The sequence below is a fragment of the Peromyscus eremicus genome, chromosome 3 (assembly GCF_949786415.1).
Source record: "Peromyscus eremicus chromosome 3, PerEre_H2_v1, whole genome shotgun sequence".
Taxonomy (NCBI): Eukaryota; Metazoa; Chordata; class Mammalia; order Rodentia; family Cricetidae; genus Peromyscus; species Peromyscus eremicus.
The window spans coordinates 81,186,956-81,203,464 of record NC_081418.1 but is presented as its reverse complement, the minus strand read 5'-3'; the positions used below and the strand labels follow the sequence as shown (position 1 = coordinate 81,203,464).

General features: G+C 38.0%; 1 protein-coding gene and 1 gene segment (V, D, J or C); both read right to left on the bottom strand.

Annotated features, from left to right (window-relative positions):
- Positions 1-6,841: 6,841 nt before the first annotated feature.
- LOC131906332 (Ig kappa chain V-II region 26-10-like) lies at positions 6,842-16,241 on the bottom strand. The segment is given in 3 exon segments: positions 6,842-7,087; positions 15,495-15,811; positions 16,193-16,241. Coding segments are annotated over 3 exon segments (612 nt in total).
- On the bottom strand, positions 9,657-10,001 carry LOC131905563 (developmental pluripotency-associated protein 5A-like). Its single transcript, XM_059256438.1, has one exon. It carries the CDS (start codon positions 9,999-10,001, stop codon positions 9,657-9,659), a length of 345 nt encoding a protein of 114 aa, XP_059112421.1.
- Positions 16,242-16,509: the final 268 nt, after the last annotated feature.

The window sequence follows — 16,509 nt, the reverse complement described above, 5'->3', positions numbered from 1 at the left end:
AGTGATCTTCTTTCTCAATTTTTGGGCAAGAGTCTTTCATTTGCCAATAGAAGTTTCTTGATTTAAGTATCCTTAGTCCTAAAGTCCTATACTGCTCCCTAGACTTTCAACAGAGGACTCTGCATTCATTGAACTTGCTCAGGTAAGAACAACACTGTTGACCACAAAATAATGTTGTATGTGTCTATTGCAACTGTATCATTTCCATATAAAATACACTACCACAAAGGTCTTTTTGAAAACTTCTAAATGATGGCTTCGGAAAAGACACAATGTATAAAACTGTAGAAGGAAGAAATATATTTATTTTCAAAATATATCCACTTACTTTGAAAAATCGAATTGGTTAAAGTTGAAACTAAGGTATGAAACAATGACTTGGTTTTCAGTTCCAGGTAACCTGTCAGGAGTCATCCAGACTATCCCATATTGCTTAGCTCATGGCCCTGTGTGCACATTCAAAAATTAAAAGAACATGGAATTTTCATGTTGTGTGATATCTTTCTGTATGCTGTGAATATGTGTTGCTCTGACTGGTTGATAAAACTGTTTGGTCAATAGTGAGGCAGAATGAGGTTAGGCAGTACAATTGAATTAGGGAGAGAGGAGAAGAAAGGAGAGTAGAGGAGATGCAAGCAAGCCACCCAAGGAGCAACAAGATGCCACCACACCAGTAATGCCATGGCTACATGGCAAAAACATAGATTAATAGAAATGGGTTAATTTAAGATAAAACAGCTAGCTAGCAAGAAACCTGCCACAGGTGATATAGTTGGTAATTAATATAAGCCTCTGAATGATTATTTTATAAGTGACTGTGGAACCTCAGGGCTAGACAGGAAACAGGAATAGGAAAACTTCTATTTACATTTTGGTGTTCAACATGGTAGCAAGAATTTCCTCCAAAACCTGAGAAAGGTTTGATAAAGGGTTCTAAAATGGATCAGCTTCCTAGTTGTGTCTCTCAGGCAAGCCATGATACAGAGATGACTCGTCATTGGGGCTTGAGCTACCGTTTGATGGATTCGAGATGTGTAGCCTTGACCTAAAGCAGGGTGGATTCTTGCCACAATACACAAATCACACACACAAAAAGGTTTCTGGCAGTAAATGGTAAAAGTACTTCCACCACTATATGGTCTAGGGGAGAGATGAAGGTCAGCAAATCAGTTTATGGAGAAGACTGAAGAGAAAAAGGCCTCTAAGGATTACAAATGTATGCATGCCTTGCCAATGGTGAGTTTCCCTGCCAAGGAAAGGTATCTGTATCATGTCCTCAAATTGCCTGGCTTGTTTATACTAATGGCTTGACTAGATGTGCCTCCTCCAACTCACTGGGAAGTCACACCCCCACTCTAAGTATGCTGCTCTATGTTATGCCCCAGGTACATGAACATAATGGAAAAGAGGAGAGAACTCATATTGGCCTTGACTCAAAGTTAATGAAGGTCAAATGGGCCTCAATTCTGGTTCCAATCCTAGTAGGAGCAAGAATAGTCAGTGCAAACACCATAGGCACCTCAGCCTTGATTGTTGGGAACCAGTACTTTAGGAAACTCGGTTCTCAGATGGACTTAGGTTAGGTCATTTGAACAAATCTATTTCCAGGTTGGAGAGCCAAGTTTACTCCCTTGCAAAAGTAGTCATAGAACTGGAGGAGATGGACCTCCTTTTTATGAAACAGGGAAGAGAAATTTTCCCTAGAAGAAATTTACTGTTTCTATGCCAACCAGTTAGTAGTAATTAGTGAAAACCTTGCATGGTCAGTTAAAAACTACAAGAAGAAAGAAAGGAGACCTAAATCAGATAGTTCACAGTGGTTCTTCATATTGTGGTGACCCCAATAAAACATTTTTTGTTTTAAAATTACTGTTATGAATCATAATGTAAATATCTGATACTTTTCCGATCATTTGACCCCCAAAAGGGTCATGACCCACATAATGAGAACCACTGGATGATTGGTATTAGTCTCTGTTAACCTCATCCCCATGGCTGAACACCTTATTGTCAACATTAGCTGGACTGTTGGTTCTTTTTCTGATATGGCTAACAGTGGGAACTTGTATCCTCAACTGCATGGCCACCTATATCAAACAGAGAATAAACTCAGTCAAGCTACTGTTTCTTAGCAACTACTATGCTCCCCTAGGACAGGACAAGTCAATGATTTGACTTATGCCCATAGAACCAGTGGGGAATGTGACAGGGGGAGACACTGCAGAGGTTCCTCCATCTTGTATTCTTGCTGAGGCCATTTCTGGTTTAACTAGAATTTGATCTCCTTGATGGAAAATCCCACGGAAAATTACACACCTTTATGCTAGGAACCTGACTGAGGTCATGATGCCCCAGCCAACTTATCTTCTGTTAAACTGCCTGTTTGTGCTAAACCTCCCCTGAAGCTGCAGAGTTTGTTATCAGGTTGTGTTTTTTGTCTTTAAAAATCCCTCCTTCTAAATGCTTGTGGTCATACTTAGGTCCTGCATACCTGAGTGTAGTCCCAGCCAACCGGAACAAAGACTTTCAATTGGCTGCAAACTGTGTCTGAATGATCAGCTCTGGTGGGCTTCCTATAACAGTACGGGACATCATTTATCTAGTTTTGAGGTAATTGTTTTTAGTTAAAAATTAAAAAATATATAACTTATGTTTCATTAAATAACCATGGGAAGAATTTCAAAATGTAGAGTAAAAATATAAACCTTTTCTAATGTCTTCAGTTTCTGAAGATTCTGAAGAAATCAAAGTGAACGGGAGTTTAATTCAGCTATTCTGTCTGTCTTAATTAGACATGGGTTCCAGAGCAGGAGAAAGAAAAGAGCTATAGGTGACAGTCCTGGTTTTGGAATATTGTGCCTCATAAAGAGAGGTACTAATATCAAAAGCCATTAAGAAATAAAGGAAATACTAATATAATTTCTTTCTTTCTTTCTCTCTCTCTTTCTTTCTTTCTTTCTTTCTTTCTTTTTTTCTTTCCATCTATCTAGCTATTTATCTAGATACATATACATAGAAAGAAGGAAGAGACTAGATTCTTATGAAATTCTCCTTAAAGAAATGCAATTCCTATGCTTATTACTGCTTTCTGTATGATGGGATTTGTTTCAGGGAAATTGTCTGTACAGTGAATCCACTGTGCCATTAAAGCAACTTTGAATCAAAAAAAAAAAAGTACTTCCACCATGTTGGGAAGCTGAGGGGGGTGGAGTCAACAGCCAAAGTCACCATGCAGCTTAACAATTTAAAATTTCTCCTTGTCAGAGAAGGATTATATTCACATAAGACAAATTCAGATGGAACAAAACTCTAAATGGCTTACATTGTGTGTAAAAAGACACATAGGCTTGAGTGAGAAGAGAGAAAGGATATAGTCATAAAAATAAAATAAAGTCTTAAAAAATAAAATAATATATAAAATATAATAAGCCATGTAAAGATGAAAATTACACAGAGAGTCTGGATTATGTTGTCTTTGGGATTTTTAACTGGAGTGAGACATTTGCATGTAAAGGCTGCTGAGTTAAACATATATATATATATATATATATATATATATATATATATATATATAGTATCTTGACTTCAAAATTTGGGTCTAAGAATATGTTGCTTTGGAAAGGGGGCTCTGATTTTGTTTCCATGGGAAGCAAGAGGCTGTGGATTTGTTCCAGGTTAAGATGGATCAGATTTGATCAGGTGAGACCTCCAAACCTTGACAGATGGTATCTATCAGCAAAAGTTATAGATGGTCTTCCTAGGACTTGACCATTATTTTGAATTTTCTCAGGATCCCCATTAGATTTACAGTGTACCCAGTCAGCAGGAAGTAGCCTAAAGAACTACACCCACATTGCCCCCCAAAAAAGTGGATTATGTGTGCTTGTCTTTATTTAGAGGTTGGTTACAAATTTTTGTTGCTCATAGTCAATCTCCTTCTAAAAGAAGAAAGGAGGGTATGATATAGAAATGATAGGATAAAAGGGTAGATTATTGAATCTACTTTAATCTAAAAAACAACTATTAATCTTACATATTTTATATTAGTATGGATTTTGGTTTATTGATACAAATTTAAAGTTAATTTTGTTGCACTGTATATATATATATATATATATATATATATATATATATATATTCTGTTTATGAAACTCATTTAAAATTGTAATGTATAGTTAAGAAATACAAATCAATAATTAGTTATCTATGATAATCAAACTTATAGTCATGTTATTTAAGTTTTCTAGGTATACATAGATATATTTTAATTAGGTAGGTAATTTTCAAACACTTCAAAGACCTACAGAATATGGCATTTAAAATGTTTTAAGAACTTTGACTTTTCTGTACATTGAGACAAGTCTGCTCCTGGCTGCACCAATCTACTTCAGAGAAGATGATGGACATTGAAGAAATTCCATATGGAGTTTGGTTTCTTTATGGCAAAAGTTAGCCATTTGGGCAAGAAACTGCTCTTGTCTGGACTGCTTGACAGGATGTTGTATAAACTGGACATACAGGACTCATAGGAAAATGACCACTGAATTTTGCCAAAACAAGGCTAGATCGTCCTTCAGTTTGCTGCTTCACAGAGGAGACTGCCAGATATTTTACAGGACACAGGGAGAAGCAACTGAGAAACTCTAGGCCTATAGGCTTAAGATGGATGTCCCAATGTTGTAGAGGAACTTTGGGTGACTATCCAGGCAGCCAAATGTCTCTGTCATTTCTAGAATTGTGGAAGTTGTTTGCAATGCACATCCTCTTTACTTAGGTAATATTATATCCTTGTTGGGTCTTTGATGGACTTGAAGACTAGATAGTTATAATTATAATTTTACTTAGTTATGATAAAAGATAAATTAGTTATGAAACTTTAGACTCACAAAAACAGGATAGATGATAGAATATTTTTTTTAATTTTGCCAAATATTAATGGACTAGATAGTGTAACTGTAATTTTTGCTTGATAACTGTTTGTTATATGTAATTTTACTATGTTAAAGTTAAAACCTTCCTTCTTGATTAAGTAGAAAAGGGGAAGTTCTGTAGGATGTCTTTCTGTATGCTGTGAATGTGTGTTGCTCTGACTGGTTAATAAAGCTGTTTGGCCAATGGTAAGACAGAATAAGGTTAGGCAGTACATTTTAACTGGGGAGAGAGGAGAAGAAAGGAGAGTCCAGGAGATGTGAGCAAGTCACCCAAGTAACAGTAAAATGCCAGCAGACTGTTAATGGCCATGTGGCAAAACATAGATTAATAGAAATGGGTTAATTTAAGATGAAAGAGCTAGATAGCAAGCCTGCATAGGCCATACAGTTGGTAATTAATATAAGCCTATGAGTAATTATGTTATAAGTGGCTGTGGGACTTTAGGGCCAGGTAGGACATGGGAAAACTTCCAGCTACATTTTCTGGTTTATCATTCTAGCAAGTTGAGTTATATTTTGTGTAGGGCTATAGATGTTGTGAGAAATACTGGAGATTTCATGACAGTAATGAATTGTAGCATATTTAGGATCCAGGATGCTTAAACTAAACATGAAATCTTCAATTATTTCTCTTCCACTGACCATGAGAGGATTTCAGAGAAATCCTGCTGGCACCAGTGACAGCTTATGCCTTGACTTGTCTGAAGAGGATGGCAGCCCTATCCTCTGGAGCAATAGATGGAGATTAGAGACTGGGTATTCACAACTGCACAACTACAGCTGAAGTAAAATATGAAACACAAGCAGATGTAACTGTGCTGGAGGTTGCTTCTGCCAACATACAAAAGAAAAAAAAAGGTTCATTTTCATTCTAATTCCTTGACAGATTGGTATTCAATATATAAGATATTCAAAATCAGTATCATAATGAAATATTACTTCACAGTAATTAATAAGAAAATAATGGAAAAATAACAAACATTGCAGTTGTGGAGAAATCATAAATCATTGAGTTGTTAGTGGGCATGGATATGATGTAGGGCCCATAGAATCCCAGGATATGCCTAACACCTGTATGACCAGATCCACTCCAAGGTACATATTCAGGAGAAGTGAAGTTTGAAAGTAGTGTGAAAGTTTTCACACTAATGTTTACATCAATATTTTTCAATATAGACAAAGAAGTGGTAAAAAATATGTAATAGATTATATAATGAGTCATAGAAATATCAGTATATATTTGTACATTGCTTAATAATAACCATGAATTGTGTCTAATGAGTCATGAGATAATTTTGTAATTGTGTAAATCACAGAGGAAACTTCTATAAGCCTAGAATATGAAGCCCACTAACCACACAGGTTTTGGTCATATGGTCAAAATACAGGCTATTGGGACTTGGTAATAACATAATGTTGATAACTATAGGTTTAAGCATGTCTAAACAGTTACTTGATACAGTGGTATTTCAATATTAAAGGTAAAATATAGCACACCTGTAGAATGTACATTTTGCACATGGACGTTATAAAAGTTCTTCTGAGAAAATCAGTGAGTGGCTAGAGGCTGAAGGTGAAGGTTTTTGCCACCCAAGTCACTTCAGAGGAAAATTCATGTGTGATGTGTCACCTGTCCCTGAACTAATAGTTGTAGGAGTAAATAACTTGCAATTCTGGGATTCTCCACTGGAAATACACCTCAGCTTTTTCCTGATTCATCACTCATCACTGACTCACCTGCTTCAGCAATCCAATGTGTGTCTTAGACTCAGTGTGTGGACAACTGACTCCCACATGTACATTCCATGTTCTCTTTACTACCTTCAACCAAAGTCTTCAAACTCTTTGTTTTCCTTGAGATCTATCCAGTTTTGTGTTACCTTTTATTCATTCCAGTTCTACTGAATAGGTCACTTGTTTCTGTTCTGTCTCCAGTTTACTTCCTTATCTTGTCTTTTTTCAGCTCCAACATTGAAATTCATATAATAGCCATTTATTTCAGCATGCTGTGACTGATACTGCCCTAAACATTTAGACACTAGGCTTTTGCTTTTGAGAAAGTTTAATGACTTATCCTGAAATGTTAAAACCAAGATGGACAGAATTCTCCCCCTTTGCCTGAGGACAGCAGAATCCAGTATTGTACCTCCTCCATACTAGAGAAGGAAGAAAGTAAGAGAATATGGAAGAAAGAGGGATGGAGTGGAGAGGAAGATTTTTTTCTTTTTTTTTTTTTTTGCTTATTTATATTTTTGTTTTGTTTTGGTTTGCTTTTTATAGACAACTTTGTAAAGGAAACATAAGAAAGTCTTAAAAGTAATTAGTAACTGTTGATGAAATGCAATTTTTTTTTTGCAATATACTATTGTGACAGTACAGAGGAGACTATGACACTACAATGGAGAAAATTTTTTTCCTTTGCCAGCAGGTATAAATTGCTACTAGCTTCTCAGTTAGGGACAGGTCTTAGTATCCACTTATAACTCTGGTAGGATTTTGTCTGGTTTGAAGTTGTGAAGGTTTATGTGTTCTATCACAATCTTTGTGAATTCATATTTGGGTTTTTTTTTGGGGGGGGGTGTTTTTTTTTTGGTTTTTTTTTTTTTTTTTTTTGGTTTTTCGAGACAGGGTTTCTCTGTGTAGCTTTGCGCCTTTCCTGGAACTCACTTGGTAGCCCAGGCTGGCTTTTTTGTTGTTGTTGTTGTTGTTTTTTAAGACAGGGTTTCTCTGTGTAGCTTTGCACCTTTCCTGGATCTCGGTTTGTAGAACACGCTGGCCTTGAAATCACAAAGACACACCTGGCTCTGCCTCCCAAGTGCTGGGATTAAAGGCATGTGCCACTACTGCCTGGCTGTGAATTCATATTTGTATCAGCCGTATTGTGATTGGATGACGCTGTTTCTTTGGAGTCACCCACCACCTCTGGCCCTTACAATCTTTCTGCCTCAATAGGGAATTTTAACTGCTTCAGGGTATTTGATCACACTATGAACACCAAGATTGTGTTATTTCCTGGAAAAACATGCTTCTAGTTGCAGTGTGGCTCAACCCTGTCACACACCCTTAATCCAAGAGCTTTCTGCTTGAATATTATAAATGGGATTAAATAAAATCAACTATAAGTCAAGAGGCAGAGCAAGCAACCTGTTTATAAGAAATAACCATAGAGATTAAGAGGGAATCAGGAAGACTGAGAGAGAGAGATACACAGGAAGTAGAAGGGAGGGACATTCAATTCAAGGAATTTTGCTTGAGATGGATGGGAGAAAACTCTTTTTTTTGAGATGATGATGGAGGAGGAAGGACAGTTTGACGCTTTCTCTGTCTCTCTAAACTAGCAGACTTCCACTCCAGCATCTGGCTGTTGGTTTAATGCTACAAGTGAGATTTTGATGAAAACAACATTTAACAAAGGTTCCCTGCTACATGTACACAAAATACTGTTCAGATTACTCAACCACTTAAAAAAAATACACTAATAATAATAAAAAAAATAAGTTACGAAAGTTGATATATGAATTTGACAGCTGACAAGAAAACTTAGTGATTAAAGTCATCCATTTCCAAGTCAGATAACCTGAATTTGAATCCTGGTATTTTCTTGAGGGCCAGAAGTTTTAACATACTTTGAGGAATTTTCATCCCCTAACTTAGGATTAGTTAGCTTGTTCAAAGACAGGGAGGCCGATAGGCCCAGAACTTCAGAGCCAATGTATTATGATCCAGCCTTTAACTTGAAGGACAATCAGGAGGTCTGATGACAAAAGAAAAAGCTTCCCACGTCTTTAGGCCTTTGCCTAAAGTCACATCAGGCACATATGAAGGGGACTGGAAGTGTGCTATCTTTATCATGATTAAGTTTGTCATCTTTATTGTCTATTTGTCAACACTCTTCCTATCTTTCTGTCTATCAGGGATCTGTCTAAATCCTAACCCCTCACATGCATACATAGGTAATCTGTATGTGCCAATAAAAATCCTTTCAGGATGCTTTGCTATAGACTCTCATTCCTTTTTCTCCTCCTCCTCCTCTTCTTTCTTTCTTTCTTTCTTTCTTTCTTTCTTTCTTTCTTTCCTTTTTAAGTCTCATTTGATTTTTTTCTTTGCTGTCTATATCCAAATAGATGTCATGATCCATATAAATCTCAAGTACTGAAATGTATCTTTACTAAATCAGGATTTAGTTGTTATACCTTTGCTTCTAGAGCAGAGGAAGAGGAGGAACATTCCTAGCCACTTATTCCAAAGTCACTCAATGCAATTCAAAGTTCAACTTCATCTGAATAATGATCTCAGCAGATAGAGGTACCAGGAGGAGCTGCTGAGGCAACCCAGGCTCACACTTCTGGTTTGCTGAATGTTATGACTTAATCCACTGTGGGTGGGAAACTGTTGTACTTTTCACAGTAATATGTTACAATGTTTTCTGGATCCACAGTGCTGATGGTGAGGGTAATATCTTGACTAGACCCATTGCCACTGAACCTACCCTGGAATTCAAGGAGGTTGTAACATGAATCAGGAGCTGGGAGAGGACTGTTTTTTGTTTGTTTGTTTGTTTGTTTGTTTAATTTCACTATGTATTGGCAACCTTGGAAAGAGATATTCTCATCAGAACTTACTGCAAAGCTGGGATCCAGAAATATCTCGTTAGATGATAAAGGCTATAACAAAGTTAGAAACCACGCCAGAACCACTCCAATATGCTGGAAACTGGCTTCACTCTCAACACCGGCCTAGTTCCAGGGTCTTCATGGCTTCCTCCAGCTTGAGCATTCCTCTCTCCTGGCGAAGGCGGTACCTCTCAGCCATGGATTGAAGCATCCATTTGGCCCGAAGCTTGTTGTTGTGAGAGCCATAAACTAAGACCTCGGTGAGTTCGGAAGATTCCAGAGTCTTCAGCACAAACATGACCTGGCTCACCTGCTCTATGTAAGGGATTCGAGATCCTTGTGGGCCAAACAGAGAATTTAGCAGCGGAGTCAGTACTTGGAATACTTCTGGATCTTGCAGATCTTCGGGAATTTTCACCCATGGCGGGATATCTGTACGGGTCAGGTAGCTTTCCATCTCCGTTCGTCAGAAGCAACCAGTTTCCAGCGAAGACTGGAGGACTGTGGTTTTTGCTGATACCAGGCTAATGCCCTGCCAATGTTCTGACTGGCTTGACACTTTATAGTGACTGTGTCTCTTGGTGATGGAGCCTGATGTGAACACTGACTGGGTCACCTGGAACCTGTGACAGGGTGGCAGGCACACAACAAAAACTATATAAAGCTGCCTTCAAAAGTCAATTTATAGGAATTTCCCTACAAGCCAGTCAACAATGACCACACTGATATAAGCACTGGTGGTCTCCATACCCGGGATCCAGAGCAGGAGCAGCACCAGGAGATAAGCAGGAACCCTAATGTCTGTACTGTGTCCTGATTGAAACTGACTTAACAGGGTGAGACCAGCCTATTAAAAAGTTCTCAAAACAGGGGGCTCTTCTATGGTTACATGCAGATTAATAGGGTCTAGATAATATGGGCGCAGTTGCACAGCAGTCTTCACCTCAGGAACTGGCCCTGTATGAGCCTCTGGACCCCATGTCTGCACCATATCAGGGTATTGTGGGGTTTTCTGAAGAAAATTTGTTTCTTTCTAGGACTCAGAGGACAGACTGGCTCTGCTGTCCTGAGAATGGAATGATTTTCTATACGGATTGTAACATGGATTTCTTGCTAGCCTTACATATTTGCCCATCATTCATAAAGGCAATTCCAGAAAGTAAAAGAGTGTTCTATTATTAATAAAACCTCAATAGTCAAATATCAGGTTGAAAACTTGGTTAATCACAGAAGCAGTGGAGAAGTGACCAGTGACCTTCTCCCTCTCACCTTCTCTGATCCAAAAGGGCCTGTGTATCTTTCCAAGCCACTCCCGACTACTTCCTGTATCTATCTTGGGTCCTTGGAAACATCTATGACTAATTCTGGTCAGCCAAATGCTGAGTCTTCTCTCATATTTAAGGTAAACTTTATTGATAGTCTTAGAGTGCCAATGCAAACAAACAGCCCACAATATTTCCCACTTTCGTCTAAATAAAAATGAAAGGTTTTAACTCTAACACACAAAATTATATACAGTAAGAACAATTATTAAGAAGGAATTACATTCACAAATTTCAGCCCATTTATAGTTGGCAAATTCAGAGAAAAATACTCTACTATCTATCCTATCTTGGTAAGTTCAAAGTTTTGTGCCTATTCACTTTCTATCATACCTAGGAATATCTTTTTAGACCTTAAAACATTTTCTTAGATAACTTAAGCTTTTATATCTCTCAACCATATACATTTTGCATCTCTTTTTTGAATTTCTTTTTTGAGTGTGTTAACAAGGAAAACTGTAACTAGGAAAACTACCTAGACTTCCACCCCATAAGAGAGCTTGGAAGGAAAAAATATTACCTGAGTAAACAGAAAGTGCAGAGCAAACAACTTCCAAAACCGTAGAAATGGCAGAGATATCTGGCCGCCTGGACAGTCATCCAAGTTTCCTGTGTAAGGTTAAAGCATCCATCTTTGATCTACATGCCTAGAATATCTGACAGATTTATCTGTGAAGCAGTAGTGTTTGAAGGACTGCCCTACCTTGTCTTGGCACAGTTTGGCAATTGCCTTCTTTTCTGTCCTGCTTGTTCAATTTGGACAGCATTCTGTTAGCAGTCGAGGCAAGGGCAGTTTTTGCCCATTGGCTAACTTTGCCACAATGAAAGCAAACCTAATATGGAGGTTCTTCAATGTCTATCATCCTTTTGTGAAGTAAATTGATGCTGCCAGGAGCATACATGTCTCAGTGTCATGAAAGGCCTTATGTTATTTTAAAAAATCTTAAATGCCATATTCTGTAGAACTCTGAAGTGTTTGAAGACCATCTATCTACCTAAATTATAACTGTTTGACCTTGAAAACATCCCTAATATGACTATATGTTTGGTTGTTATAGATGAGTACTAATCTGCATTTCTTTATTTTCCTAAATAGCTTTCAAGGACTAGAACTTTCCTTTTTTTTTTTTTTTTTTTTTTTTTTGGTTTTTCGAGACAGGGTTTCTCTGTGTAGCTTTGCGTCTTTCCTGGAACTCACTTGGTAGCCCAGTCTGGCCTCGAACTCACAGAGATCCGCCTGGCTCTGCCTCCCGAGTGCTGGGATTAAAGGCGTGCGCCACCACCGCCCAGCAGAACTTTACATTTTTAAATGAGCTGCATAGGCACAATACCTTAAACAAGAGTAGGAACATATATACAGTATGTTCTCACAAAAATAACTTTAAATTTGTGTCAATATACAAAAATCCTTACCAATATAAAATATTTAAGATTAATAGTTGATTTTAGTTTAAAAATAGATTCAATAATCTACCCTTTGTCCTATCATTCCTATATCCCCACTTTTCCTTTTCAGAACAAAATCCCTGAATATAATACCTTTTGCTTAGTTTCCTCCCTGACCGTGATGAATAACAACTTGCAACCAACCCCCCTAAATAATGATAAACATCCAAAAACCACCAGCAGACCAAAAACCACCCACCCCACTTCTTGGGAATATGGATATCATGTTCCTAAAATTATTTCCTTTTGCCTGGGGGTGATGGTATCTTTAAGAGATCCTGAGAAAACTGAGATCATGGTCAAGTTCTGGGAGAGCTAGCTGTTGTCCAGTCTTGATGTGATGGCAAAGTGTAGGGCTTATTTGAATTCCTGGCTGAAGTAGATTATGAGGCTGAACCATTTAGCTAATGGCTTTAAAGTTGTCCTGAGCAGTTTGTAGTCCAAAATTCATCTTTGGGTGGTGTTTGACAGCTTAATGTTGTTATGGTAGTCCAGGTAGATTTGTCATTGCAGGGTTCCATCTGCTTCTTGGGGACCTCCATGGCACATGTCAGGAATGGTCACAGTTCACTATAGAAAATTTAAACCTGTTCACTGCCATATGCAGCAGATCTTAGAGAGGTTAAAGGATCACAATTTTTTAAATGCATCTGGGATACAAAAACATAGTTCCTAGTTACCTGTTTCAGACACAAGCTCAAAAATCACATACAGGAAGCTAAATGAAGCCTATTTCTAGAATTAGTTAGTACTCTATATGCCCATAAATATCACAACAGAAAGTATATATATATATATGTCTTATAAATTTTGAGATAATACTTATACCTTAAAAAAGTTTTAAAGAATCAAAATAAAACCAAAGATTATGAGATTAGTGGCAATAGGATAGTCCCTTAATTTTGGTTTTTCTTCTGTCCCATACCAGATGGCTCTTCTGACATGAGACAGAGATCTTTGATTTTTATTTAATAAACATGCTTGGGTTTAGAAAAGAAGAGAGTCACACTACAATTCCAAAGCTAGCTTTAATTTTTAATTGAATTGAGACTACAAAAAGACCATTTGCCTTATATGTCTATAGAGAACAGCAAAAGCAAACAGTTGGGAAGATGTATGAAAATTTATCCTGTTGGAAGTGTGCTATACTAGTAGGCCAATTTATTCTTTTTCATGGAACATTTTCCTTGATGTTTTGTCCTTCTTCCAATGTCTCATTTGCTCAGTTGTCTTCCAATTCCTTATATGAATCCTTTTATTTTCCTGGAAACACACACAAAAAAATCCTGCCCAACCCTAACTTTTGGGAATTCATTTTTGGCAGGTTATATCTGATTAAATAAAAAGCATTTGTTAGTTTCTTAAGTTAGTTTAGATTGAGTGGCCAAACTGTTTGATGAATTAGTACCCCTTCTAATGAAGAGGTCTCTCCTGTTCAAATCTAATCTTTATCAATCTTGATAGTATCCATATCTTTTCTTCTTCCATAGAAACAAAAGCAAAACCTCTTCCCCAACATACCACATAACCTGTTTTCTATTCTGAGGCCAACTCATCTTTAAAGTATACAGGATAATTTAATTCAACAGTGTTTTTCTACTATCCAATGTCTCACCATAGCTGTCATTCCTTTCTCACTAGCACTTAAAAAATTTAAAGTCAGGTGTGGGAGAGCTGGCATGGGCTTAGGAGAGCTAGCTCTGCCCCTCACATGAGAGGGTGGTCCCAACGGTCCGAACTGAACACCTCAGCTACCACCCAGACCCCACATCCTGGGCCTTGGATTGACCCTCCTAACTCTTTCTACAGTATGCTGGAGTATTCAAGTGGGCTGGTCCTGCAGAACAGCAACTATACAATTTCCATGACTTAAGGCAACAACAGGATATCCTAGAGAAGTTTTGATGAGGTCCCAGTGATGATGGTGTGCTAGAAAGAAGAGGCCTTAAACCAGATGAATGAATCATTGCTGTGAACATTTTGTGGGTGGGGCTGATTGAAAAAAAGGGGTATAGTGAGTAACAAACCACAGCTCAAGATGCCACTATGATGAATGAAGAAGTATTCAAAAGATGTAGGAGCGCGGTGGGTTTTTGATTGTTTGTTTTGTTTTGATTTTAATTAATGTGGGGGGAATAGTGCAGGTGCAAAGGACAGTTATGGAGAGACTGGGAGGTGCATGGTGTGAAATTTCCAAAGAATCAATAAAGAATTATGTTTAAAATTTTAGAAAAAAAAATCAGAGAGAAAATAAATAAATAATTTAGAGTTACTAAAGCTACCAAAAGGGGCTCCTTCCTATTTAACCTGTGCCTTTATTGCCTTGCTGCTCTGCCCTCTCATTGGCTCTTAGCCCAGCTACTTCACTTCCTTTTTACTGCTTGTCTGTACAGACCTCCAGGTCTCTATGGTTGGCACTGGAATCAAAGGCGTGTGTCACCGCACTTGGCTATTCCCTAGTGTGTCCTTGAACACATAGAGACCCTGCCTGCCAAGTGATCAGATTAATGGCATGTGCTACCACTGCCTGACTCTTGCGTTAATGGCTTGCTATTACCTCTGATCTCCAGGCAAACTTTATTTATTAACATAAAAATAAAATATCAACAACACAGGATGGAAATAAAAAGAACTATTTTTTTCCTCAGAGAAGAAACACTTCATGAGTAAAATATAGTCTGAAATTAGGGAGCCAATGAACCTACTTATATAAACATAAAGCAAACTGGAGTAGAATGGGCAATATTTATATTAATAGAATGGAATTTAAGTCAAAAGCATAAAATGTGGCAAATGAAGTAATTATATAATAAAGGAAACAGTTTAACTAAGGAATATTTCTCAGTTTCCTGTCTACTGAATAATTGTGAATGATGAAGGCAGACAAGGCCTGTTGTATCAGAGTGGGTTTTCACTCATTCTTTATCCCATCATTTCTCCTGCTGAGAGGGTACCTGTTCACCATTCTCCTGAGGCAGATACAATGTCATAGTTGTTGCAGCTGATAAGGGCAGAAACGGATGACCAGTGAGGTGTTAATAACCAAGGAGCCCATGCCCCAAGGCCCTCAGCTGCAACTAATACTCCAGAGATCTTCAGAGCTTCTCTCTAACACAGATAAGTAACATATGTGGCAGCTGGGGCACCCAAAGGAAGCATGTTTTTGTTAGAGTCTGCATCACTGTGGGAGGATAATGTGAAGTTTGGAGGCAGTAATAAACTCCTACATCCTCAGGCTCCACTCTGCTGATCTTGAGTGTGAAATCTGTGCCTGACCCACTGCCACTGAACCTGTCTGAAACCCCAGAAAATCTGTTGGAAACCTTATATACCAGGATCTGTGGAAACTGGCCTGGCTTCTGCAGGTACCAATGCAAATATGTGTGTCCACTACTTAGTAGGAGGCTCTGACTAGACCTGCAAGAAATGGAAGTTTGATCTCCAAGGCTAACAGGCAGGGAGGTTGGAGTTTGGGTCATCATAACATCACCTCTGGAAGCTGAAATAAAGACAGAGAAGTATAAAGTTAAAGATATACTTCATGAACAATTTTTTGGATTCTTTTTTGATATTTATTTCAACTGAGATATTTATTTTACATATAATTCTTTATACACTAAAATTCTCTTTTTGACAAACAAGTGAATTGAAATCCTAAGAATAACTTAGACCATCCCATTCAATCTGTGTCATACTCTTCATTATAGAACAGGTTCTTTCTAATCTGAAACCTTCCTCTCACAGATGTAAACCCCACAGGTCCCATCCTGGAGGTTAAGACCCATCTTCTCATACATGGACAGAACACATGTGATTATTAGTAGAACCCTGGGCTCATTCTCCCTACCCATCCTTCTTTCTCACTTTCCTCTGTTCTCACCAGGCATCCAGAGCAACAGCAGCACTAACAGCAGAACAGGCAACTTCATTTTGAGGAGGAAGCCTGAGGAGACTGGTAAATCACTGCAAGATGATGACTGAGCTTTTATACAAGAGTAGCCAGGGTGTGTCCTCCCTAGGAAGCGATATGCAAAGGATGGGTCAGTGCTGTGATATAGAGGGAAGACTCTGCAGATTTTTCATGCTTTCAAAAACCACAGAAAATATCTTCTCTGTCAAGGGTGACAATAGTAAAACAAAATATGGTGCTTGGTGGGAAGATGCTCAAAACTGTCAATCTGGAAGACAATAAACACA